Genomic DNA, 27,646 nt, shown 5'->3' on the forward strand with positions numbered 1-27,646 from the left:
ATGAAGCAGAAAACGTGGCTCATCAGAGTAGGCAATACTTTGTCAGTCATCGGTGGTCCAATCCTGATACTGCAGTGCAAATGTAAGCCTTTTTTCCGATGCACAGTCATTATCTGTAACAGCTCTGTAAGAGGCTTAAAGCTGGGTGAGGAACAGCCAAACTCTGCTATAAAAGGTCAGGTTGTGGAAGACAGTTTCATCTCACAGGTCCACCATGTTGAAAGACTGAGAACAGCAATACGACACAAGGTAGTTATACTGCATCAGCAAGGTCTCTCCAAGGCAAATATTTCAAAGATGGTCTGTTCAAGCTCTTTTGAAGAAGCACAAAGAAACTGGCAACATTGAGGACCGTAGACGCAGTGGTCGGCCAAGGAAACTTAGAACTGCAGATTAAAGACACATGACACTTACTTCCCTTCAAAACTGGAAGATGTCTAGCAGTGCAATCAGCTTAGAACTGGCAGAAACCAGTGGGATCCAGGTACACCCATTTACTGTTCGGAGAAGTCTGGCCAGAAGAGGTCTTTATGGAAGAATTGAGGCCAAAAAGCCATACCTTTGATGTGGGAAAAAAGACCAAGCGACTCAACTATGCATGAAATAGGTACTGGGGTGCAGAAAAATGGCAGCAGGTGCTCTGAACTGATGAGTAAAATCTTAAATACTTGGCTGTAACAGAAGGCAGTTTGTTCGCAAAGGGCTGTAGAGCAGCACAGTAATAAGTGTCTGTAGGTAGCAGTGAAGCATGGTGGAGGTTCCTTGCAAGTTTGGGGCTGCATTTCAGAAAATAGAGTTGGGGATTTGGTCAGGATTAATGGTCTCCTCAATGCTGATAAATACAGGCAGATACTTATCCATCATGCAATATTATCACGGAGGCGTCTCATTGGCTCCAAATTTATTCTGCAGCAGGACATTGACCCCAAACACACAGCTAATGTCACTAAGAGCTATCCTCAGCGTAAAGAAGAACAAGTACACCTGGAAGTGTTGATATGGCCCCTACAGAGTCCTGATCTCAACATCATCTGGTATGCCTGGGATTACATGAAGAGACAGAAGGATTTGAGGAAGCCTACATTCACAGAAGATCTGTGGTTAGTTCTCCAAGATGTTTGGAACAACCTCCGTGCCGAGTTCCTTCAAAAACTATGTGCAAGTGTACCTAGAAAAATGTATGCTGTTTCGAAGGAAAAGGGTGGTCACACTAAATATTGATTTGAATATGATTTCTCTTCTGTTCGTTCACTTTGCATTTTGTTAATTGACAGAAAAAAACTATTAACACTTCTTTTTTACTATTTTTGAAAGCATTCTTACTTTGCAGAATTTTTCCACAACTGACTAAAACTTTTGCACAGTACTGTATGTATGAAAATAACACATTCTGTTTGTTTATGTGTGTGTAAATGTGTTGGTAATGGTGTTTTACTGCAGTTTTGTTGTTTGATAATTCTATATAATTTTTTGTTTACGGATTTCATCATGGTTATTATCTCTATTGAAAAGAATATTGATTGTATACTGTTTATATGTTATTGTAACATAAGGTGTTTTATGTATAGTAATATCAGTAATAAACATATTTTATATGGTGTAGCATACAGCACCTGAATAACACCCTAGCGACCCTATAACAGGAACCTATAAAGTTATTAGTGTAATCAAAGTAGAAGTTAGTTGACGCTGAATTAAATATGCCTATAATTAAAATCCTAAATGGAGAACTATTATAATACAAAATATAGAAACTATTGTATTTAGGTCTCCAGGTGGCTTCTTATCTATATAAAATATTTATTTTTAAATGTATTAGTGTAGAGGGAGGTTCATTTCAAGGTTGCATTCTTCATACACAGTGTTAGTTTTAAACGAAGGACTCAATTTCCAATTTAGGCTAGATTTACACAAGCGTGTGCGTTTTGCGTGCACAAAAACGCTGCATTTTGCGCGCGCAAAAGACACTTAACAGCTCCGTGTGTCATCACCATATGATGTGCGGCTGCGTGATTTTCGCGCAGCCGCCATCATTATGACACTCTGTTTGTAAACAGAAAAGCACGTGGTGCTTTTCTGTTTTCATTCATAGTTTTGACTGCTGTTGTGCGAATCACGCACCATTTGACTTCAATGGGTGCGTGATACGCGAACAACGCACAAAGAACGGACATGTCGTGAGTTTTACGCAGCAGACATACGCTGCGTGAAAATCACGGACTGTCTGAACGGCCCCATAGACTAACACAGGTCTGTGCGAGGCGCGTGAAAATCACGCGCGTTGCACGGACGTATTACACGTTCGTGTACATAAGCCCTAAGGGCTTATTCAGATGAACGTGATATACGTCCGTGCAACGCGCGTGATTTTCACGCGTCTCGCACGGACCTATATTAGTCTATGGGGCAGTGCAGACTGTCAGTGATTTTTGCGCAGCGTGTGTCCGCTGCGTAAAACTCACGACATGTCCGTTCTTTGTGCGTATTTCGCGCATCACGCACCCATTGAAGTCATTGGGTGCGTGAAAATCACGCGCACCACACGGAAGCACTTCCGTGGGACGCGCGTGATTTGCGCAACAGCTGTAAAACTGTGAATGAAAACAGAAAAGTACCACGTGTTTTTCTGTTTACAAACATCCAAACGGAGTGTCATAATGATGGCGGCTGCGCGAAAATCACGCAGCCGCGCATCATACGGGGCTGACACACGGAGCTGGAGCTGTTAAGTACCTTTTGCGCACGCAAAACGCTGCGTTTTTTGCGCGAGCAAAACGCACACGCTCGTGTGAATCCGGCCTAACACTGTTTCTCCTTTCTCAGGGCCACCCACTACCCCCAAGTCTTCTGACTTTTGTTTTAACTCTGTAATTTCTACTTAGTATATGCATGTATTTGCTATATCCCCTCGATGATTAAATGTTCTGGGGAACGGCTGGACTACTTTATCTCCTTTAGAATGTGCCCCCCTGCCAAACCAGGAGGAGACGGTGGGCAGTGCTCCAACCCCTCCCCCTCTTATGCAGTTGGTTTTCTGTTGAATCAGGAGTTCGAGTGTTAGGCTATGTTCACATGCTAAAGTAAAAACGGCTGTAAAATACTGAGTTGTTTACAAGGGAAAACAGTCTCTGATTTTCAGCCGTTTTTAAAGCATCAAACGTTTTTTATTTGTTTTTTTGGAGCCATTTTTGGAGCTGTTTTTCTATTGACTCAATGAAAAACGGCTCCAAAAACGGCTCAAGAAGTGACATGCATTTCTTTTTACGAGGGTTTTTTTACGCGCCCTTTTTTCAAACGCACACATAAAAAAAAGCCTGGTCTGAACGAAATGCCGTTTTTCCCATTGAAATCAATGGGCAGATGTTTGGAGGCGTTCTGCTTCCATTTCTTCAGGCGTTTCTCGAGGCGTTTACGCCCCGAAAAACACTGCTTGTGAACATACCCTTCGATACCGAAATCTTCCTGGTTCAGCGAGCACAGCTCAAGGCAGAATGAAACTTATTTTTTCCACTAATGCAAGCAGTAACAGGTAAGCCCCTAATCCATTACACGATAGCTACCTGGTGGTGTCAGCCGTTTGGTATCATAAAATCTACTCACAGACTCGCTATAACCCCTTCTCCACATGCGCCATATATTTTATGGGCGCAGTTGGGAAGTGGTTCCCACGAAACCGCAGTACAGTTACATCACAGTGATGATGCGGGCTCAGAAGATGTTCCCTACACCATCACCGCCAGGTATCGGCTGTATATTACAGCTGACACCCTGCTGTAATGGCCAGCACTGAAACTAGCCTAAGATCCGGCCGATTAACCCTTCAGATGCCACGATCAATAGCGACCGCAGCATCTGAGGGGTTTGTAGCCGATCAGCACCCCGGCAACGTGATCGTGGGAGTGCCGATGGTTGGTACGGAAACTGGAGGCCTAACAATGGCCTCATGGTTTGTCAAGCCCAGAAGCCTGTTAGGACCCATCTACGGCAGGTCCTAATTTACTTGCTGACCATGTCACACTGACAGCTCTAATACATTGTATTATGTAGGTAATGCAGTGTATTAGTATAGCGACCAGTATTGCAGGCCTTTAAGCCCCCTAGTGGGATCCAAAAAAAGTTATAAAAAAATTTAAGTTTGAGGTTAACAAACACAAGTCTTTTATTATAAAAAAAAAAAAAAAACAACAAACTATACATAAATGGTATCATCGGGTCCAAACTATACAAATATTACGTAATTTATCCCGCACGGTGAACACCGTAAAAAAAATATGAAAACCAACGCCAGAAGCACTGTTTTTAGGTCACATCTCCTCCTAAAAAAATTGAATAAAAAGTGATCAAAAAGTCACATTTACACCAAAATAGTATCAATAAAAATGATAGCCCGTCCCGCAAAAAACAAATTCCTGACACATCCTTGTCGATACTAAAATAAAAAAGTTATGGGTCTTAGAATATGGCAACACAGAAAACAAATGTTTTTTTTTTTTTTCCTTTTAAAAAGTGATTTTATTGTGCAAAAGCTGAAATACATGAAAAAAACCATAAAAATTTGGTATCGCCCTAATTGTTTATACCCGCAGAATAAAGTTAAGATCGGGTTCACACAAGCATGTTCGGTCCGTAAAATACGGACCGTATGTCGGCCGCATTTCCCGGACCGAACACACTGCAGGGAGCCGGGCTCCTAGCATCATAGTTATCTATAACACTATCTATAACTGCGTCCCTGCGGAAAACTGTCCCGTACTGAAAACATGATTACAGTACGGGACAGTTTTCCCGCAGCGAGGCAGGACGAACATACTCGTGTGAACCCGGCCTTACATGTAATTTATGGCAGACAGTGAATGCAGAAAAAAAATAAAATTACATAATTTTTGGTCATTTCCTCTTCCAAAAAATGAAAAAGAAAGTGATCAAAAAGTCGCGTGTCTCAAAATGGTACCAATAAAATCTACAGCTTCTCTCATAAAAAAGAAGCCCTCACACAGCTCCATCAACCGAAAAATAAAAAAGTTATGGCACTAGTAATGCGGCGATAAAAAAAAAAAAAATCCGGATGTGAAGCCAGAGGGGAACAGTCCTTCAGTTTCAAGAAGTGGTTATCAAGGCCTCTGTTTAGGAACCAGGAAGGGACATAGCACATCTGCTGGAAGCGAGGGCGCCCATATTATACCATGGAAACATTTTCCCAGCAAAATTTCCCAAACTACAAAGGAGGAAAAGTCACAAATAGGTGCAGAGCGTTACAAAAGGGGAATAGGAAAGAAAACCGTTTATCAGTGCGACACCGGCCTGTGCATAACAGATTGTTTCACAGCGTAACACACATCTATGGATAGTTGTATTATTTACCCCATTATTATACCCTCTTATTATATCCTGATGTACACCGCACAGCTTACCAGTAAAACTCAAACAAAACGACTACCAAGTAAAGCCACACTCCAAATGGCGGTCCTTCCCTTCTAAGCCCTACAGTGTGCCCAAACAGCAGTTTACATCCATATGTATGGCATTGCCATACCTGGGAGAACCCACTTAACAATTTATGGGGTAAGATTCTCCAGTGGAACAAGCTGGGCAAAATATATTGTGCGGTGAAACAGCATATCAGTGGAAAAACTGCGTATTAATTTTTGAAAATACCAGTGGGGTTTAAATCGCTCACTACACCCCTTAATAAATGCCTTTAGGGGTGTAGTTTCCCAAATGGGGTCACTTTTTTGGTACATAAGGGGTTTTGAAAATGCAACATGGCATCCGCAAACCATTCCAGCAAAATCTACGTTCCAAAAGTCAAATACCACTCCTTCCCTTCTAAACCCTGCCATATGTCCAAACAGCAGTTTATTACCACATATGGGGTATTACCATACTCGGGAGACATTGCTTTACAAGTGCTGGGGTGCTTGTTCTTCTTTATTCCTTGTGAAAATGAAAAATGTTGATCTAAACTACATCTTATTGGAAAAAAATAAAAATTTTAATTTATTCAGCAAAAAAACTTTGGGTCAAAATTCTCACTATACCCCCAGATGAATTCCTCAAGGGGTGTACGTTCCCAAATAGAGTCACTTTTCGGGTGTTTCCACTGTACTAGAGGGGCTCTGCAAATGCGAAATTGCGCCCAGAAACCAATCCAGCAAAATCTACATTTCAAAAGCCAAATGGTGCTCTTTCCCTTCTGTGCCCAAACAGTAGTTTATGACCACATATGGGGTATTTCCGTACTTGGGAGAAATTGTTTTGTGAATATTGGGGTGCTTTTTATCCTTTATTCTTTGTGAAATGTAAGCATTTTAAGCCAAAACTACATCTTATTGGAAAAAAAAAATATTTCATTTTCGCTTCCCAATGCTAATCAATTCAGAAAAAAACTTGTTAGGTCAGAATTCTCACTATAATCCTAGATTAATTCCTTAAGAGGTGTAGTTTCCCAAATGGAGTCACCTTTTTAGTGGTTTCCACAGTACTGGTGCCTCAGGGGCTCTGAAAATGTGACATGGCGCCCAGAAACCAATCCAGCAAAATCTGCACTCCAAAATCCAAATGGCGCTCCTTCCCTTCTCAACACGGTCGTGTCCAAACAGCAGTTTATTGCCACATATGGGGTGTTTCCATACTCTAAAAATTGCTTTACAGATGTTGAGGTGCTTTTTCTCCTTTATTCCTTGTGGAAATGAAAACATTTTTTAGGTAAATCTACATCTTATTGGAAAAAATTACATTTTTCATTTTCATGGCCAAATTCTAATAAAATCTATAAAACAGCTCTAGGGTCAAAATGTTCACTATATCAATTCCTTAGGGGTGTAGTTTCCAAAATGGTGTCTTTTTGGGGGGTTTTCCCACCACAAGACCTTTTTAAACTTAGACATGGTGCCTAAACTATTTTCTAATAAAAAGAAGGCCCCAAAATCCACAAAGTGCTCCTTCATTTCTGAGGCCTGTGTTGAAGTCAAGTAGCACACTAGGGCCACATATAAGATATTTCTAAAAACTTCAGAACCAGGGAAATAAATATTGAGTTGAGTTTCTCTGTTAATATTGGCTGCGTAACAGAAAAACAGGATTAAAATGGAATATCTGCAAAAAAAATGACATTTTGAAATTTCACCATTTCACCTCCACTTTGCTTTCATTCCTGTGAAACACTTAAAGGGTTAAGAAACATTCTAAATGCTGTTTTGAATACTTTGAGGGGTGCCGTTTTTTAAACGGGATGATTTATGGGGGTTCCTAAAATATTTGGCCCCTTCAAAGCCACTGGTCCCTAAAAAAAATAGGTATTGGAAGTTCTCTTGAAAATGTGAAAAATTACTGCTCAACTTATAAGCCTTGTAATGTCCTACAAAAATAAAAAGGATGTTCAAAAAACGGATGCCAACATAAAGTAGACATACAGGAAATGTGAACTAGTAACTATTATGTGTGAAATAACTATTTGTCCTACAACAAGATACATTTAATTATAGAAAACATTAATTTTTCCACATTTTCTCTAAGCTTTGGTATTATTCACAAATAAACACCAAATGTATCTACCAAATTTTACCAATAACATAAAGTACCATGTGTCACAAGAAAACAATCTCAGCATTGGTTGAAGCGCTACAAAGTCAGATTGGAAAAATTAAGCTCTGTCAGGAAGGTCAAAACGGCTGCAGCGTGAAGGGGTTAAGAAAAAACAAAAACACATGCAGGGATGCAGCAGCAGCAACAACATGAGCTTTTGATGTGTATACTTGTGACATAATGCAGAGTGTGAACCCTGCCAAATGAAACCGTTAGGGTATGTTCACACGGCGGGGGTCCGTAACGGCTGAAATTACGGGGATGTTTCAGCCTGAAAACATCCCCGTAATTTCAGCCGTACCGGCATGTGCAGGCGCTTGAACGCCGCGTCAATTACGGCCGTAATTAGCGCTGCTATTCATTGGAGTCAATGAATAGCGGCTCCAATTACGGCCAAAGAAGTGACAGGTCACTTCTTTGACGCGGGCGTCTAGTTACGCGCCGTCATTTGACAGCGGCGCGTAAATATACGCCTCGTGTGAACAGACAAACGTCTGCCCATTGCTTTCAATGGGCAGATGTTTGTCAGCGCTATTGAGGCGCTATTTTCAGACGTAATTCGGGGCCAAAACGCCCGAATTACGTCCGTAAATAGGCCGTGTGAACATACCCTTATGTATGTGCACACACACTAATTACGTCCGTAATGGACGGACGTAATTCGGCCGCAAGTCCCGGACCGAACACAGTGCAGGGAGCCGGGCTCCTAGCATCATACTTATGTACGATGCTAGGAGTCCCTGCCTCGCTGCAGGACAACTGTCCCGTAGTGTAATCATGTTTACAGTACGGGACAGTTGTCCTGCAGCGAGGCAGGGACTTCTAGCATCGTACATAAGTATGATGCTAGGAGCCCGGCTCCCTGCACTGTGTTCGGTCCGGGACTTGCGGCCGAAATACGTCCGTAAATTACGGACGTAATTAGTGTGTGTGCACATACCCTGAGGACGTGGAGCAGGTGGAGAGTCTTTACCACAAAAATGGAAACTGGAAAGTGATATTTACGCCATAGCAGCTCCGGGATGGGAGCAGATTTCTAGGCTAATGGGAGTTCCGTTTTCACACGTCTCCAGTATGTGAATGTGATAAGCATGGACGCTGCATTCTCCTGCCGTCTCCACTATCACCACACCGAGCGCTGTGTTACTAACGCGCATCTACTGTGCAACCGCCGATGTTTTCTTGTATGGCTGATGTGGTGGGGGAGGAGACACCGCCGGGTACGTCACACTAGGGCGGGTCTTGGGTCAGGAGCCGCACCGGATCACGCTTTGCACGTTGTGTTTCCTGTTGTCACCTCTGCCTCCGCTGTGAGTTATTATAACGCATGCTCGGGACGGTGTCTGTACCGGGGGTTTGCTCGCTGTGCGCTCGTAGTCTGGGTTTTGCGGCGCGGTCTCTATTACCGCCGTTGCTCGGTGTGCAAAAAGACTAGGCCTGTGCTTGTGTCTGTTCATACGTAGCAAATGATGGGTTTAGAGGTTGCTATAGCACCGGGAGTCCCGGTCACCTATATGTAGAGGGCCACCGCTATATAAGAAACGTATGATTGACGGTAGGCCTAGAATGACTGCAGCAGAAGATTTGGAGCCGGTCATGCTCATTGCAGCATCAGATAATTGTTCTGGATTGAACTCAATGGGGAAAATCAATGTATTACTGCTGCTGCCGCAATGTGCTAGTCTCTCCCAAGGGCAGAATGGGCCATATTTATCAATAGATCCCACGCCCTGTAGATGAAGATGGTGCAGGGATCACACAATGCCAGGTCAGACCTTGGTGGTAAATGAGACTTAGGCCTTATTGGTAAATGTCCAGAATACAGATCCACGATACGGCGTACGATGTTTCATCCGTATTCCTTCAGTATTACAGATCCGTATTACTGATGCGCAGTCTTCTAGGGAGGTGATTGAATTACATAGGACGGCCTCGTTAAAAAAACAGATGCAATAGTGATGACATACAGACTAAAAATGGATGCATCTGTATTTCATTCACTCTCCATATACTTTAATGGCATTTCCATCTGCAATATTGATGAGTAGTGCATGCTGCTTTTATATTATATGCACGTGTTTTCTGACCAATGTGAATCGCCTCTGATTATCATTAGCTCTGTATTACGGGTAGAAAAAAAAGAATGAAAAATATGCTCGTAGGAAAGTAGCTTAGGCCCTGTTCACACGGAGTTTTTTGCAGGAGGAAAATTCCTCCTGTAAAAACTGACCCTGGAGGTTTTCATGTTTGATGTGGTTTTTGACGTGGTTTTTGACGCGGTTTTCCAGGCGGTTTTTCAGGCTGTTTTTGCCGAGGTTTTCACACGCATGAGGCTGGGTTCACACAACCATGTTACGTCCATAATGTACGGAACGTATTTCGGCCGGAAGACCCGGACCGAAGACAGTGCAGGGAGCCGGGCTCCTAGCATCATAGTGATGTACGACACTAGGAGTCCCTGCCTCTGCGTGGAACTACTGTCCCGTACTGTAATCATGATTACAGTACGGGACAGTTGTCCTGCAGCGAGGCAGGGACTCCTAGCGTCGTACATCACTATGATGCTAGGAGCCCGGCTCCCTGCACTGTCTTCGGTCCGGGTCTTCCGGCTGAAATACGTTCCGTACATTACAGACGTAACATGGTCGTGTGAACCCAGCCTGACAGCCTTCTGTCAACGGATCTGTCACCATTGAAATGAATGGTGATGCAAACGGAACTTACTTCACACTTGCCTTTCCGTTGAGGGGTTCCCCTGACCGAAAGCACCGACGGAACCCCTGAGCAGAAACCACGCTGATGTGAACAGGCCCACATTAAAAAAAACATTTGTTTTCTGTTTGCATCATCATTGACTTCAATGCTGATGGATCCGTTGCTAATGGGATTCCCTACACTGCGGTATTGGTTCAGTCGAAACGACAGAACCCTTTGCACAACGGGGACAAACAGAAACAATTAGCAACGGATCTGTCACCACTTCACACTTGCCTTTCCGTTGAGGGGTTCCCCTGACTGAAAGCACCGACGGAACCCCTCAGCGGAAACCACGCTGATGTGAACAGGCCCACATTAAAAAAAAAAAAGTATACTTACTTCTTGAATCAATTTCCCAACATCAATGTCCATTCGGTGGTACACCTCTGCTGTCGTCATTTCTGTTCCTGAAATGTTAAAAAAAAATAAAAAAGAGATGACATACATGAACAACTGCATAACAAAATTAAAAAATTAAAAATAAAAAAATAGAAAAAAAAATCTAAAAAAAAAATCTAAAAAAAAAATCTAAAAAAAAAATCTAAAAAAAAAATCTAAAAAAAAAATCAGAAAAAAAAATAAAAAAAAAAATTCTAAAAAAAAAATGCACAGCTCCATACATGTATAGCATGTATGGAACATAGGAGCAAGTGCACTTACTTGTATTTGGATGCAGGACTTCGGTTTTCTGTATCCCTGAGTTCTGTCCACGATGTTTTTCAGCCTCCACGAGCAGACAGGAAATGACAGCCCCTTTCTGGGCTGGACTAGCAGCAGGAGACTGCAAGAAACTCCTCCAAAACTCTCGGCAATATACTCGTCAGAAAACACCTCACTAGTTCGAGGTGTTTTTTGACGTGTCCCCATTGCTTTCAATGCGGTTTTGGACGCGGAAACCGCATCAAGAAGGGTCATGTCCCTTCTTTTTGCCGCGAGGCGTTTTTTTTACTCGCGGTAAAAAACCGCCTCCGTCTCCCATTGAAATCAATGGGAGTCATTTTGGGTCGTTTTTGGCGCGTTTTCCGACGCGTTTTCCGCGTCAAAAAACGTGTCAAAAAACTCCGTGTGAACAGGCCCTAAGGGTATGTTCACACAGTTTTTTTCAGGAGGAAAATTCTGCCTCAAAATCCCGTTTGGGATTTTGATACAGATTTTGACCTTCCTGCACGGCGTTTGCTGCGATTTTTGCCGCATTTTTCGCTCACGCCCAGTGAGTGCTACAGGCAAAAAAACTCAGTGAAATACGCTTTCTCTGCCTCCCATTGGTGTCAATGGGAGGTCAGAGGCGTAAACGTGCGAAGGTAGAGCATGTCCCTTTCTCCCGCGAGGGAGAAAACTGCCTCAGCCTCCCATTGAAATCAATGGGAGGCATTTTTAGCCGGTTTTTGACGAGTTTTGCGGAGCGGTTTCAGCGCCAAAAAACTCGTCGAAATACTCAGTGTGAACAGGGCCTAAGGGTATGTTCACACAGTTTTTTTTGTTAAGCAGAAAAAAATATTTTTCTAAAAATCCCCAGAATTATGGAGGTGGTTTTTAAAATGCAGGCAAATTTAGAATTATTATTTTTTTTTTACAAAAAAAAAACCTGCATAACCTGTCGAGCTGCTGGGCACTTTTTTTTTTTCTCCATTTATTTCAGTGGGAGGTTCAAGCGTGGAATCCGCCCCAAGATGGTGCAGGCGAGGATGTTTTTTGTTTGTTTTCAGAAAAGCAGAAAAAAAATCTATTTGCTGTTGAAATCAATGGATGGCAGGTTTAGGGCGTATTTTTACGCTGATTCCGTCACAAAAGATGCGTCAAAATCACCGTAAAAGAACTCCATGTGAACATACCCTTACAGACTGAAGATCCGCTCATTTTTTTCTGACATATCAGAAAAGGTAGAGCAGAGGCTTCAAAAAAATGGCGTTGGTCCATGTGTAAATTCTATAGATAAATCTGCCCCAATGTATTGAATCTCAATGAATACTTAATTTTTTTTTTGCAGTGTATTAGTCTTAGGCCTCTTTCACATTTGTGTACTGTACTTTTCATATTTTGCACCGTTATGTAGAAGTCAAAACCAGGAGTGGGTACGAAACACAGCAGCGGTAGATATCTTTCCATCATACTTTTTCTCTGTTTATGTTCCTTTCCTGGTTTTGGCTTACAAATACTGCTGCAAAATCCTCAAGTTTAAAGGAGGCCTAACACAGTGACGTCATCAGTGGTGGCATAGTATTTGCATCCAGGCCCAGGAGGTTAAGGCAGGGTTCACACGAGCACATTAACGTCCGTAATGGACGGACGTATTTCGGCCGGAAGTCCCGGACCGAACTCAGTGCAGGGAGCCGGGCTCCTAGCATCATAGTTATGTACGATGCTAGGAGTCCCTGCCTCTCTGCAGGACAACTGTCCCGTACTGTAATCATGTTTTCAGTACGGGACAGTAGTTCCACGGAGAGGCAGGGACTCCTAGCATCGTACATAACTATGATGCTAGGAGCCCGGCTCCCTGCACTGAGTTCGGTCCGGGACTTCCGGCCGAAATACGTCCGTCCATTACGGACGTTAATGTGCTCGTGTGAACCCAGCCTTAAGGAGTTTTCCAGACACTAAAAATTGATGGCCTATCCTCAGTATAGCCATCAATAGCTGATGGGTCGGGGTCTGACTTTCAGGACCCCTGTCAATCAGCTGTTTTGAAGGGGCCTCAGCGCTCGTACGAGCGCTGCTTCCCCTTCATTTTTGTTTGCTCACTGAATAGTCGACACGCATTTAGCAGAGATTCACAGGTATTGCAGCCTTGTTCTCCCGTTCACTTCTATAGGAGAAAAGGCTGCAATACCTGTGAACCGCTGCTAAATGCGTGTCGACAATTTACAGTGAGCAAAAAGCTGATCGGCGGGGGTCCCAGGAGTCGGACCTTGACCATCAGCTATTGATGGCCTATCCTGAGGATAGGTCATCGATTTTTAGTAGCTGGCAAACCTCTTTAAAAATAACCTTTCATCTGCCCATACATGTGCAGCATGTAATAGGCAGGGCTACACAAACCCTGGGGCACTTTACATTTTTTTTCCTATCCTCCTCCGTTATTTAGATATCGGTGCCGTTATATTTGGTGCCCGATGTTTAAATAACCCCCCGAACCGTCAATGGGGTGTGTAACTGGCATCTCTGTGACACTGTCCAATCCGCTATGGACAGAGAGAGAGAGAGAGAGAGCGCGTGCTCTTTAGCTCTCGGCAGACAAGGACGACAAGACCGTGCGATCTCTCGCGATTTGTCTTGTCTTCCTTGTCTGGAGAGCGCTAAAGAGTGAGTGAGAGTGCGAGCTGCACGCGCGCATACTCCCCTCTCCAGCTTTTGCTGTGACACTGTCTGTAGCTGATTGGACAGTGTCACAGCGCTGTTACACGCCCCCTTGCCAACTACACGCCCCATTGACACTTCAGGAGGCTATTTAAATATTGGGCGCCAAATATAATGGCACCGATATCTGAATAACGGAGGATAGGAAAGAAATGTAAAGTGCCCCAGGGTTTGTGCAGCCCTGCCCATTACATGCTGCACATGTATTGGCAGGTGAAAGGTTCTCTTTAAACCTACATTTCCATAGGGTTGAAGGAGTTATTCAGTTTCTGATAAACACTGTTCAATAATAATATAAAAAGTTAAAAGGGAATGCGCACAAAATTTTCTCATTTGAAAAGACTAAGGCCTCATGCACGCGACCGTAGTGGTGTGCACGGGCCATGATTTGCGGCTCGGACGACCGCGGAGTGTAACCTGCGGCTGGCCGCAAATCACGTGCCGTGCACGTTGTCGTGTGCATTCATTTCAACGAGCCTGGACCGCAAAATGCGGCCGTAATAAGACATGTCCTATCTTTTTGCAGTCCAGGCTCCCGGGTAATGCACGGACCGTGGAAACCACGGTCGTGTGCATGGGCCCATTGAAATGAATGGGGCCGCAATTCACCTGCAGATTTGCGGGTGAATTGCGGCCGCAAAAGTAAGTTTGTGTGCATGGGGCCTTAGAGACCTGTTTGAAGTGAATATCAATGGTGTGTGGGTGCTAGGACTCTCATGATCACTCATGGGTTCCTGAACGCTCCTTCGCTCTAGTGTTCTGCATTGGGTCCCCAATGATACAACCTTAGAACATGTCTATGACGTTTCACAGGGCATTTGTGCTGAGGAGCACATTTACTATAATCTACAAAATTAAGGGGGTTTTCCCAGAATCATAAGGCTATGTTCACACGGAGTATTTTGGGGGAGGAATATCTGCCTCAAAGCTCCAAACGGAATTTTGAGGCAGATATTCCTCCCCCAAAATACTCCGTGTGAATAGCAATTATCGCGCCGTTTTTCGCCCGCGGCCATTGAGCGCCGCGGGCATAAAACACGCTTTCTCCTGCCTCCCATTGAAGTCAATGGGAGGTCGGACGCGGAAGCGCCCGAAGATAGGGCATGTCGCTTCTTTTTCCCGCGAGGCAGTTTTACTGCTCGCGGGAAAAAGACGCCGACGCCTCCCATTGAAATCAATGGGAGGCGTTCTCGGGCCGTTTCTGCCGAGTTTTGCGACGCGGTTTCCGCGTCAAAAAACTCGGCAAAAGACCCCGTGTGAACATAGCCTAAACGGTCATCTATCCACAGCATAGGTGATAATTTTCTGATCAATGGGGGCCCTGAACGCCCCCCCCCCCCCCTTCCTCCTCACTGCTCGACCTCAGTGAGGAAGACATTGAATGGAGCGGCGGACAAGCATGCGCGCTGCCGCTCCATCCAAAGTCTATCGGAATAATGTAAACAGTCAAGTACAGTGCTCGGCTGTTCTCATCATTCTCCTAGAAATTTAATGCAGGTGCATGCTTGACCACCGCACTATTCAAGCTGCTCCTCACTTAGTTGGGTGAAGTAAGGAGAATCTGGAGGTTCGTGAGTACCGTTCTCGCGATCTGTGGGGTTGCCAGCGATGAGAAAATGATCGCCTATCCTGTGCACAGGTAATAATTTCCTTCTGGGAAAACCCGTTTGATCCAATTCTGCACCAATAATGAGGTGACAAACAGCTGGGCTTCATGTAGGGAATACATAGTGAACAATGTGACCCATCATCCCTATCTGTGATAGGCATGTTTTATTCCAATGTGAATGCTTTATCATTATCTTCTTTGGGGAAGTGGACATACGTGTAGGCGCCCGCAGAGATCACTATATAAATTGTATCTGCACATGTACTAGAACCTTGTCTCATCCAGCACATACACAGATATCTAAGGATCAGACAGGGAAAATCCAAATTCCCAACAGCTGAGGCCCCATGCACACGACCGTAAAAAGGCCCGTAATTACGGCCCGTTGAAAAATATGGAACATGTCCTATTTGAGGCCGTAATTACGGCACAGGCAGGCACATAGAAGTCTATGGGGCTCCCGGAATTACGGGTGGCAACGTGTGCTCCCGGAATTACGGGAGTTTTCCTAGGTGACGTCAGGGGATTTCAATTTTTGAAGAAAGAGAAGCAGAGAAAATGGCGTCTGAGCGATCATGTGACATCATTTCCAGCCCCCTTTTTTGCGGGTCTGTAAATACGGGTAGAATACAGATGACAACAGACCCGTAATTACAGGCACGGGTCCGTAAATACGGGTTAAAAACGTGGGACAAAGGACACGTATTTATGGGGGGGGGGGGGAAATAGTCGTGTGCATGGGGCCTGAGGGTCTGCCAGACGTCATGGACATAAGATTAAAGAGGCTCTGTCACCAGGTTATCAAATCCCTATCTCCTATTGCATGTGATCGGCGCTGCAATGTAGATAACAGTAACGTGGTTTTTTTTTGTTTTTTTTTAAACGATAATTTTTGGCCAAGTTATGAGCAATTTTATATTTATATTCTAATGGACAACTGGGCGTGTTTTCTCTTATTTCCAACTGGGCGTGTATTGTGTTTGTAACATCTGGGCGTGATTACTTGTTTTACTAGCTGGGCGTTGTGAATAGAAGTGTTTGTCAGCATCATATGTCAGCATCATACACTTCTATTCACAACGCCCAGCTAGTAAAACAAGTAAACACGCCCAGTTGTCCATTAGAAAGGCTCATTTGCATAAATATAAAATTGCTCATAACTTGGCCAAAAATGATCGTTTTAAAAAAAAAAAACAAAGACGTTACTGTTATCTACATTGCAGCGCCGATCACATGCAATAGGAGATAGGGATTTGATAATCTGGTGACAGAGCCTCTTTAAGGCCCCATGCACACAACAGGTTTTTTTTTATCTGTCCCGAAATGCTGTTCGTAAATACGGATCAGTAGGCATCCGTATATCATCTGTATATACGGACGAGTGTCCGTAAATACTGTCCGTATTGCATCTGTATTCCATCCGTATATACAGATCCTTACAAAAAGAGGGAGGTTGCAACATGTTGACTAGCAATGCTTCCATAAATATGGACAGTTTACGGATTCACATCAGTAGCCGTCCATATTTACGGAAGCTCCCATAGACTTCTATGGGACAGTCCTTGCTGTAATTACTGAGGCCCTATGCACACGACCGTAAAATTCCTCAGTTTTTGCAGACCGCAATTGCGGTCCACAAAGACAGACCCATTCACTTTCATTGAACGCGGACACCTTTCCGTAGCGCTACGGATGGGTGTCCGTGCCGTAGAAATGTTCCGAAAATTATGGAACATGTCCGTTCTTTTGCGGGCTGTGCTCCCATACTTTGTATGGGAGCATGGGCCGAAAATGCGGGTGGCAATCGGCGGCCGGCCGCGCACGCAATCCCGGGCCGTGATTGCGGGCACGGTCGTGTGCATGGGGCCTGACTAATAGGACAGGTTCTATCATTTTTTTAGCACGGACACCCATCAGTAAAAATACTGAAAGGTGTCCGTGGCTCAGTAATTACTGTCCGTAATTACTGATGAAAAATACGGTCGTGTGCATGGAGCCTCATTCTTTGCAGCAGAGGATTCTTGAAATTCAAAAAGTCTCACCCAGGCTCGGAGAACTATTCTCTTTTTCACTTCATATAAGACCACATCAAAAACATTTCTGATTCAACACTGAGTGTCACTTCTCTTGAACCCTCAAGCCATTACTCACTTTTGGGCTAAGCTAATTCTTGTGCGAATTAGTCCGATTTTTACATCACATTTAGGAGATTTGCTCGCGTATGTCTTCTATTAAAGGCTATGTACACCTTTGATGGGCATTTTTTTATTTTTTTTTTACAGTGCTTGGTGTAACTTTTTTTTTAATTAGTCTTTATTCAAAATTTGTTTTACTTTTTCAGATACAGCTTCTCTATAGTCTCTATACAGAGCAACTGTATTGGTCGCTATTGCCTGAATCCGTCAGTCCTGCAAACCTGACGGGTTCAGTGTCAGAGGAATCCACCTGTAATCTATCACATCTAAGTTGTGAATTTAGATGTGATGGAGAACCGCTGTGACTGAACCCGTCAGTCTTGCGGTCCTGACGGGAACAGGATTTAGCACTACATACAAAAAAAGTGAAACAATTTTTTAATAAAGACATTTAAAAGTTACACCAAACACACTGTTTATTAAAAAAAAAAAAAAAAATGTGCCTGTCAAAGGTTTACATAGCCTTTAATAGGAGTATCTGCGTACAAGGGAGAGAATAAATGGTTCCTAAGCAAATTTAAGACACCATACACGAGATAGCTATTGGTTGAACGCTGGTTTGGAGCATGTACGGAAGCTGTATGGCCTCCATGTTCTGCTGTAGGGACTTTCTCCATTACTGTATGTATAGAACTATTTTCCCCCTAGAAGCAATGCTCCTAGGGGAGAACAGCTCTGTATATACTGCACCTCATTGATCATGCCATGGATTTGTACTGAATCTTACAAGAAACTTGTGTATGCCTCCTTATGAAATCAGAGGCATATGGATGTACAGTAAAGACCCCATGTACCTTTATGGGAACCCTATTATGGCTGTGTCCAAAACGGAGCAGTAAAACCGCTGTCTACAGGAGCACTTAAAGAGGCTCTGTCACCACATTATAAGTGCCCTATCCCCTACATAAGGAGATGGGCGCTATAATGTAGATGACAGCAGTGCTTTTTATGTAAAAAAAACAATCTATTTTCACCACTTTATTAGCGATTTTTAGATTTATGCTAATTAGTTTCTCAATGGACAACTAGGCGTGTTTTACTATATGACCAAGTGGGCGTTGTACAGAGGAGTGTATGACGCTGACCAATCAGTGACCAATCAGCGTCATACACTTCTCTCCATTCATTTAGGCAGCGCATAGGGATCCTGTTAGATCAGTATGTGCTGTTTTATACTAACACATTAACGATACTGAAGTGTTTAGACAGTGAATAGACATTCCACCGGATGTCTATTCACAATCTCTGCACTTCGTTACTGGTTCTGTGGTAGTTACAGCAGAGCAAGCGTAATCCCGCGAGATTACGCTGTAAATGACAGGTTACAGGGAGATTACACTTGCTCTAAATGAATGGAGAGAAGTGTATGACACTGATTGGTCAGCGTCATACACTCCTCTGTACAACGCCCAATTGGTCAATAGTAAAACACGCCCAGTTGTCCATTGAGAAACTCATAAGCATAAATCTAAAATCACTAATAAAATGGTGAAAATAGATAATTTTTTTAAAATAAAAAGCACTGCTGTCACCTACATTATAGCGCCGATCTCCTTATGTAGGAGATAGGCCACTTCTAATGTGGTGACAGAGTCTCTTTAAAGCAATACCTCATGAATAAGGCCTCATACTGCTACTAAGTTATAGTGTTGCCCATAAGATGGCCCATGTGTGTCTATTGCGCAGCACAGGGTAACGCAGCCATAAATTGTAGGGTGCTGCTGCCTTTCTCATGATTTTGTGGGTGCTCTGCCCAACCATAGGGAACAGAGGGACAGTGCTAGCTCTCTAAGCTAGAAAGAAGCAGGGATACTGTGGTATCTGGAAACATGTTATAACCAAGAAAAAATGTACTAGCAGGAAATCTATATTCATTTTCTCCAGTAGGGCTTAAAGAGGCTCTGTCACCCGATTATAAGTGCCCTATCTCCTACATAATGTGATTGGCGCTGTAATGTAATGTAGATAACAGCAGTGGTTTTTATTTTGAAAAACGATCATTTTTGAGCAAGTTATGAGCTAGTTTAGATTTATGCTAATGAGTTTCTCAATGGATAACTGGGCGTGTTTTTACTTTTTACCAACTGGGTGTTGTACAGAGAAGTGTATGAGGCTGACCAATCAGTGACCAATCAGCGTCATACACTTCTGATTGTTCCAGCCCATTGTTAGTGTGATTGTGCAGTGAAAGAAGCTGGGCTAGAACAATGAGAAGTGCAGGACGCTGTTTGGTCACTGATTGGTCAGCCTCATACACTCCTCTGTACAACACCCAGTTGGTAAAAAGTAAAAACACACCCAGTTGTCCATTGAGAAACTTATTAGCATAAATCTAAACTAGCTCATAACTTGCTCAAAAATGATCGTTTTTCAAAATAAAAACCACTGTTGTTATTATATACATTACAGCGCCGATCACATTATGTAGGAGACAGGGCACTTATAATCTGGTGACAGAGTCTCTTTAATCCTATTTATAAGGGGGTAAAAAAAATTATTCAGCACTTATGGCCATGTAAATAGTTGCATGCGTCAATGCCTATTTCTTGTTTTGACCTGTTGGGTGGCTCCCTGAGTCCAGGACTGCAAAATGTGCCAAGTTGACCACAACACATAATGATGCCATCAGTGGGTGAACCGGACTGATCTACATTATACCTGAGATGAGTTAGCTAATCACAATTTTTTTTCTTACTCTTTCGTCAGTTTGTTATACCTGATATACCATGGATGTCAGAAGCTTTCCAAATCCTTTTCTATATCAAGATTACAGTAAAGATTATTCAACTCCCTTCAATTCAGCTGGACAGGTAAGCTGAGGATCTCTTATTCTTTACTAGTTCTGTTACTGGATAAGCTGGTAGCCAGAATAAATGCAAATCTGTCTATAATTTTTCTACTACATTCTAAGGCCCTGTTCACACGGAGTGTACTTGACGTGTTTATTTTTTAATTTTTTTTTACGATCACTCTGGACTTTTGTACGTTTTTTCACTGCCCCCCACTAGTTTAAAATCTGTGTGGCAGAAATTCTCCCAAAGAAATAATATGAAGCAATTTCCACGGTTAGCTCAGACAACTAACATGAGTCTGTCTCGCTTGACTTGTGAGGTATTCTGTTGTCTATGGATAAATGAGGATGCCATCGCTTCATTTGCCTCAGAGATGACGAAACTCTGGTCCATCGAGCATCTGAGGTGTTTATATGTTGCAAATGCATCTATTATCTTCAAATTAAACTCAGATCGTTTTCCTTCAAATGTTGTTGACGTCCCAGCATAGACATGTGTAACAGGTCTGTCTCACATGCTACTGTCACATATTATCAGAGGTGTCTCCCAAACTGCAGTCACGTTATCAGAGGTTCAGGTTCTGTCACGCCAGATGCAGTCAAATATTATCAGAGGTGCAGGGTCTGTCATACCTGCTGCAGTCACATGATCAGAGGCGCAGGGTCCATCTCACCAGATGCAGTCACACATGATCAGAGGTGCAGGGTCTGTCATACCTGCTGCATTCACATGATCAGAGGTGCAGGGTCTGTCATACCTGCTGCATTCACATGATCAGAGGTGCAGGGTCTGTCATACCTGCTGCAGTCACATGATCAGAGATGCAGGGTCTGTCATACCTGCTGCAGTCACATGATCAGAGGTGCAGGGTCTGTCATACCTGCTGCAGTCACATGATCAGAGGCGCAGGGTCCATCTCACCAGCTGCAGTTCACCTCACAGCTATATGACTAGGAGGCAGGAATTAAGGCTACATTTACACGAGCGTGACAGATTTACGCATGTAAAAAAAACGCACGTAAATCTGTCCGTGTGCGTTGCGTTATGCAACAGTGTGCTTTGCGAGTGGCATGCTTTTTTCACGCACTTGCAAAGCACTTCTTTTTTTTTTTTTCTCAAAGGAATTGATGCGCAAATCACCCACCGCAGACGGATGTGCATCCGTGCGCGGTGCGTGGTTTTCACGCACGCATTGGCTTCAATGTCAACGGTTCCATTGAAATAAATGGGTCCGTGTGCTGGGCGTGATTTCCATGCACAGCACACGGACGAGATTCGCGTTCGTGTGAATGGGCCCTAAGACAAATTGTTATGATTAAACTAGTATATCTCTATGATAAACACCACAATGCAGTCTGGTGTTCGCAATAATCTGAAGACCCCCCAGTATACAGCAGCGGGTATCCCTGTTATGTGACATATGATGAACACCACCACCACCACGCGATTTACCACAGAAGTCTTGTCCGTGTAGTCTGTAGACACCAGTATACAGCAGTAATAGCCATCCCTAGTATATATGAAAGAGCGTTCCTACAGTTATACAGTATATATCTGATAAAGTGAATATGCATTGTGATCTACAATATGATAGTTATATAATAGTATATATTATAATAGAAGTTCCAAAGTCTTATTCACAAAGGAAAATCGCTCAGCAACTCTGGTGTTTGACTAGAAATACTGTTTTCTCTGAGTATTATCAAATAACTGACAAGAAATGTGCATTCCTATTTACTTACCATTTGTAGTAATCTGGGAGAGATTTGGTGCTATTCTGTGGTAAAAATCCATAAAATTAGCTGCTCTACCTGGGGACACGTTTATATGTAAAGCTGCATTAAAACATTCTGAGGAAAAGCCCTTCCTGGGCAGCACTTCACCTGAGGAGAAGCCATGCACAGGTTATGCATTCAATCACTCTTCAGTCCAATGTTGGCTAGATTCACACGTCGCAGTCAAAATTCTGTTTTTTGCCGCATTTGCAAAAATTGTGACAAAATGGCAGGGTTTTGGTGCGGTCGTGGCAAAAAATGTACCACAACGTGTGGACCCCCAGCCTTAGGAGGCTAGTTGGCTGTACCCATCAGCTGTTGCTAGTTGGCGGTCTACCGAAGAGAAAAAGGTTATTCCCGCCTTAGATGTTTATTTAGATGCATCTATGGGAAATGCGGAAACAGCTGAGCAGAATGGAGAGTTGCGCACTTGCACGGCCACCTGTAAGGTGTGAGCTTTTTATGTGCTTACACTTTGTATAAGGGCCTGTTCACATTACCGTTGCCCTTCCGTTGAGGGGTTCCGTCGGGTTAACCCCTCAACGGAAAGGCAAACGGAAACCTCCGCTTACGTTTCCCTTACCATTGAACTCAATGGTGACGGAAAACTAGCTAATGGTTCCGTCTGTCTCTGTTGTCACAGGATTACGTTGTTTCGGACTAAATCAATAGTGCAGTCGACTGCGCTATTGATTCCGTCAAAACGACGGAACCCTGTCACAACGGTGACAGACGGAAACCATTAGCTAAGTTTCCGTCACCATTGAGTTCAATGGTGAGGGAAACGGAAGCTGAGGTTTGCCTTTCCACTGAGGGGTTAACCCGATGGAAACCTCGGATGGAACACCTCAGCGGAGACGAACGCTGATGTGAACAGGCCCTAACCAAACATTTGTACAGAACCCTTTTAAAAATGTAATGTTGGACCTCTCTATGATGATTTTCTTTTTTTCCTTTGAAGCTGAGTCCTGACTTTGTTAATCGCTTGAATGGTAAAATCAAAGAATTACTTCATCTTCTGGAAATTGGTCTAAAGTCTGCAGATCCCGGAGATTCCTCTGTGTACACAGGCTGGTCTGGTAAAATGCATTTTTAATAAAAATTATGCAACAAAGTTACCTATTAATATGACTGTTATATGCATTATCACATGTAAAGTAGACTGAGCCTCTATGGTTGTTTCTTTACATAACTAGGCAAATCCTATCTGAAATTCAGGTATTGTTATGTGTGGCAATTTTGGTTGTCACCCAGCTTTTCCAACTAAGACGTAGGTGAATAATATTAAAGGGAATCTGTCAGCAGTTTTCTGCACTGAAAATTGCAGACCGCGCTATATAGTGGGGGACAGTTAACAATACCTGTGTTTTGTGCAAGAAATCGACGTTTAATTCCCTGGGCACCGCGGTCGCAAGTACTCTTTGATGTTCAAGTGCTCCAGGCTCTCCTAACTAAACGCCGCCATCTCCCTCCTCCCCTCTGCTTTGAGTGACGGCTCTAGCCAGGATACTAACAGGTATTGTTATACTCCTGACAGATTCCCTTTAATGGCTTGACAAAATAGTAAAGCCCAAGGACTTAATTTTTCTTTTTTACCGTAGGCAACATAATATGGTATTGGATGTCCCCCCTTTTAAATCTTTTTTTTTTTCCCTTGCTCATCTCTCTTTAACGCCCGTAAAATTGCGCAACACATTATTAATAAACAATAGAAATGTTTACTACACGACATATACCAGAATACAAATGTAAGACACGTGATACACAGCAGTCACTCATAATAAACATATACATGTCGATGTTAACCACCACTTAAGGCCCTATTACACGGGCCAATCATCATTCCTGATAATTGCCCTGTGTGAACAAGGCAGCAAACAGCCGATGAACGCGTGTTCATTGGCTGATCGGATCGTTTCTGCATCCTAAAGTAGTATTATCGGCAGCACATCTCACTGTGTAAACAGGGAGATGTGATGCCGACATGATAGAAATGTATGGGGACGAGTGATTGTAGTAACGAGCTCTCATTCCCATACATATCTCCTTGTGAAAGACGCAAAAGAGCGCCGATCAACGAGCTGTCTCGTTTACACAGCCCACGTCCGGCCGTGAAATAGGATCCTTACAGTTACCAGTTAACACAACCACACTATCTAATTAAATGACTATCTGTTAATATTGATGATTTATGGGGGCCAAGGGATTATTAAAGATAAAGGGGTTAGTGGCTCCTATTAAGCCAGAGGCAGGACCAGTAAAATTCATGATAAACTGTAATACATAGGTATTAGAGTGTATTGTACCAGAGAGCAAATGATCGCTGGTCCAGCACGTTTTTTTGTTTGTTTTTTCCCCTACAGCAAAAAAACAAACATAATTGGGATTGCCGAGTTCAAAAAAATCCCTAACTACTACAATATAACATGATTTAAAGACTAGTTTTCATATCGTGTTTTTTTTTTTTTTTTCAAATAAAATCGTGCATCAGTGTGATTGGTGCAACTTTCTAAATACATTTTATTAAAAATAATTTTTGATTTTTGAGATACATCTGCCCTGTATACAGAGCAGCTGTATCTTGCACTGAATCTTGTATTGGTCAGGTCTGCGGGACTGACTAGTTCAGTGTCAGCGCGCCCTGCGTGTCTCTACGGCTGGACTCGTCCGTAAAGGACGGAACGTATTTCGGTCGCAAGTCCCGGACCGAACACACTGCGGGGAGCCGGGCTCCTAGCATCATAGTTATGTACGACGCTAGGAATCCCTGCCTCTCCATGGAACTACTGTCCCGTACTGAAAACATGATTACAGTATGGGACAGTTGTCCCGCAGCGAGGCAGGGACTCCTAGCGTCGTACATCACTATGATGCTAGGAGCCCGGCTCCCCGCAGTGTGTTCGGTCCGGGGACTTGCGGCCGAAATACGTTCCGTCCTTTACGGACGTAACATGCTCGTGTGAATCCAGCCTAACACACAGGATCGAGCGGTTACCGATCACCTCTAAGTTCATAACTTTGACATGCAGGATCCACCTGTAATTGATCACCTCTAAGTTCAGAACTTAGATGTGATAGATTACAGGTGGATCAGACAAGCAGGACTCGCTGTCCCTGAACCCGTCAGGACCTGATGGATTCAGGTATCCGTGAACGATACAGCTGCTCTGTATACAGAATATAAAGCAGCTGTATCTCAAAAAGTAAAAATAATTTTTAATAAAATGTATTTAGGAAGTTGAACCAGTCACACTGATGCGCAATTTTTATTTAAAAAAATAAATAAAAAGTCAAATCCTTTAACCCACAGGATGAACACCGTAAAGAAAAGAAAAACACGAGAATTGCTGTTTTTCGGTCACTCCAAATTTTTTCTGTTTCCAAGTACATTATGCAGTAGATTAAATGGTGCCATTAAAAACGACAACTTGCCCCAAAAAAACACAAGCCCACATACATCTGTGGAAGAAAAACTAAAAAAAGTTATGGCTTTTGTAAAGTGGGGAGAAAAATAAAATTATGAAAAAATGGCTGCGACCGCAAGGGATTAACCCCCTAATGACCACCAATATGCATTTTCACGGCGGTTACTAAGGGGCCTTGGGCTAGGCAGTCGCCTTTTCACCGCGGCCGAGTCGAAGTCCTGGATTGGTGTCCTGTGCAGGCTGGAGCAGGTGCTCGGTTGTCTGATGACAGTCGGGCTCCTGCTCAAACGGTAGCCATTGAAGTTTACTTAGATCGCGGCCGTTTAACCCCTTAAATGCTGCGGTCAGTAGCGACCGCAACATTTAAGTTGTTTACAGAGAGAGGAAGCTCCTTCTCTCACCCATCTACAAATACAATCACGGGCCTCTGATGGGGTGCCATGGCAGCCGGGGGCCTAATAAAGGCCACCAGGCTTGCCCTGGTTATATGCCTATTAGGCCGTGCCAGATACATGGCCTAATAGATTGCCTGTCAGTTTTACACTGACAGGCAGTAATGCTCTGGTATACGAAGTATACCAAAGCATTATATATGTGATCTAAAGATCGCATAGTGAAGTCCCCTAGTGGGACTGGAAAATAAGTAATGTTAAATATAAATTATTAAGAGAGAATTCCATAAAAAGTGGTTTTAGTTAATAAAAATGATGCCATCAGCTCATGCGCAGTAGTGCCGATTACAGGGGCGGACGTATTGTTTATACTGCGCATGTGCCAACTAAGATGCAGGAACGTGCGCGCGTTCACTACACTACGGGGCCAGGCTTGAACTCGCCGAGTATGCTGCCTGGCCCATGTCAATCACATCCAGCAGTGAGGGACGGGGGGGGGGGTGGAACAGGGCAATGACGCGCTTACATGTTGGTGCAACGGACACGTCCTCGTTGCATCGGAATGCTAATTTGCATTAACTTAATAAAATTGTTTTTAATGCAAAGCAGGCACGCTGGGGAACAAGGAAAACACATTTAAAATCAGGTTAGCATGAACTATATTAGCATACTTCTAGTTCAACTGGAAGTTCTGGTGGCAGACTCCCTTTAACATGTAATTTAAACCGCAAGGTGAACACCGTAAAAAAAAAAAAAACACAAAAAACAATGGCAAAATTGCTATTTTTTTTTTCATTGCCCTCAAAAAAGTCATAATAAAAGTTAAGCAATAAGTCCCATGTACCCCAAAAAAGTACCAATGGAAACCACATCTCATCCCGCAAAAAACAAGCCCACATTTCACTACATTGCCGGAAAAATAAAAAAGTTATGCCTTTTGGAAAACAACGATGCAAAAACAAATAATTTTTGTTCAAAAGTGTTTATTGTGCAAAAGTCATAAAACGTGGTATCGCCGTAATCGTACCAACTCATAGAACAAAGGTAACCTGTTATTTATGCCGCACGGTGAACGGCGTGAATTTAAAACGCATAGAATAATGATGGAATTTGTTGGGGTTTTTTCTATTCCCCTCCCCCCACCCAAAAAAAGCTAATAAAAGTTAATCAAAAAATTAATGTACCCCAAAAGGGAGCCATTTAAAAAGTAAAACTAATCCCGCAAAAAAAGGTCCTCATACAGCTATGTCAACGGAAAAATAAAGTTACAGCTCTTTGAATGCAACTATAGAAAAACGAAAAAAAATTGCTTGGTCATTAAGGCCCAAAATAGGGGTTAATCTTCCTCACGTCGTCCTAAGCAACAAGCATCCTATAAATATATATAACTATCCTTTACAGATGGAGAGGCTAATTTTTGTAATAGTTTTAAAGCCTAATTTTAGAACTTTGCGTGTTAGTTCCTTTGTTCTGTAACAACTTGCTCTTTGCATTATTTGTATTTCTTCCAGGAATAGCCCTGTTGTATCTTCACCTCTCTGAAGTGTATGGGGATCAGTCGTACTTGCTAAGAGCACAAGAATATGCCTCCAAAGGATTGCACTGCTTGAAGAGACGTGATGTCACCTTCCTGTGCGGTGATGCAGGACCCTATGCAGTAGCTGCCATTATTTTATATAAACTGGGGTCCCACAAGGAGGCGGACGAATGTATTTCAAGGTAAAGGTTTCACATCTTCTTAGTCAAAATAGATTTTCTCCGAA

General features: G+C 43.1%; 1 protein-coding gene and 1 long non-coding RNA gene across 4 annotated transcripts in view; one reads left to right on the plus strand and one right to left on the minus strand.

Moving 5' to 3' along the window:
- Positions 1 to 8,792, minus strand: part of LOC142655468 (uncharacterized) — a 52,710-nt gene extending 43,918 nt beyond the window's left edge. The window contains exons 1-2 of one of the 3 annotated variants that reach the window (XR_012849498.1): positions 8,590 to 8,792; positions 6,460 to 6,679 (exon numbers count right to left, since the gene is read on the minus strand). This is a non-coding gene — a long non-coding RNA (uncharacterized LOC142655468). The remainder of the gene's footprint in view (positions 1 to 6,459; positions 6,680 to 8,589) is intronic. The other 2 variants (XR_012849499.1, XR_012849500.1) reach the window with 2 other exon arrangements.
- The window catches only part of LANCL1 (LanC like glutathione S-transferase 1), a 37,135-nt gene continuing 18,280 nt past the window's right edge, over positions 8,792 to 27,646 (plus strand). Inside the window, exons 1-4 of the mRNA XM_075829652.1 lie at positions 8,792 to 8,894; positions 20,206 to 20,309; positions 23,028 to 23,145; positions 27,395 to 27,602. Of these exons, the coding sequence (XP_075685767.1) occupies positions 20,226 to 20,309; positions 23,028 to 23,145; positions 27,395 to 27,602 (410 nt within the window). The 5' untranslated portion in view covers positions 8,792 to 8,894; positions 20,206 to 20,225. The remainder of the gene's footprint in view (positions 8,895 to 20,205; positions 20,310 to 23,027; positions 23,146 to 27,394; positions 27,603 to 27,646) is intronic.

This window comes from Rhinoderma darwinii, chromosome 6, assembly GCF_050947455.1.
Source record: "Rhinoderma darwinii isolate aRhiDar2 chromosome 6, aRhiDar2.hap1, whole genome shotgun sequence".
In the NCBI taxonomy this organism is placed as follows: Eukaryota; Metazoa; Chordata; class Amphibia; order Anura; family Rhinodermatidae; genus Rhinoderma; species Rhinoderma darwinii.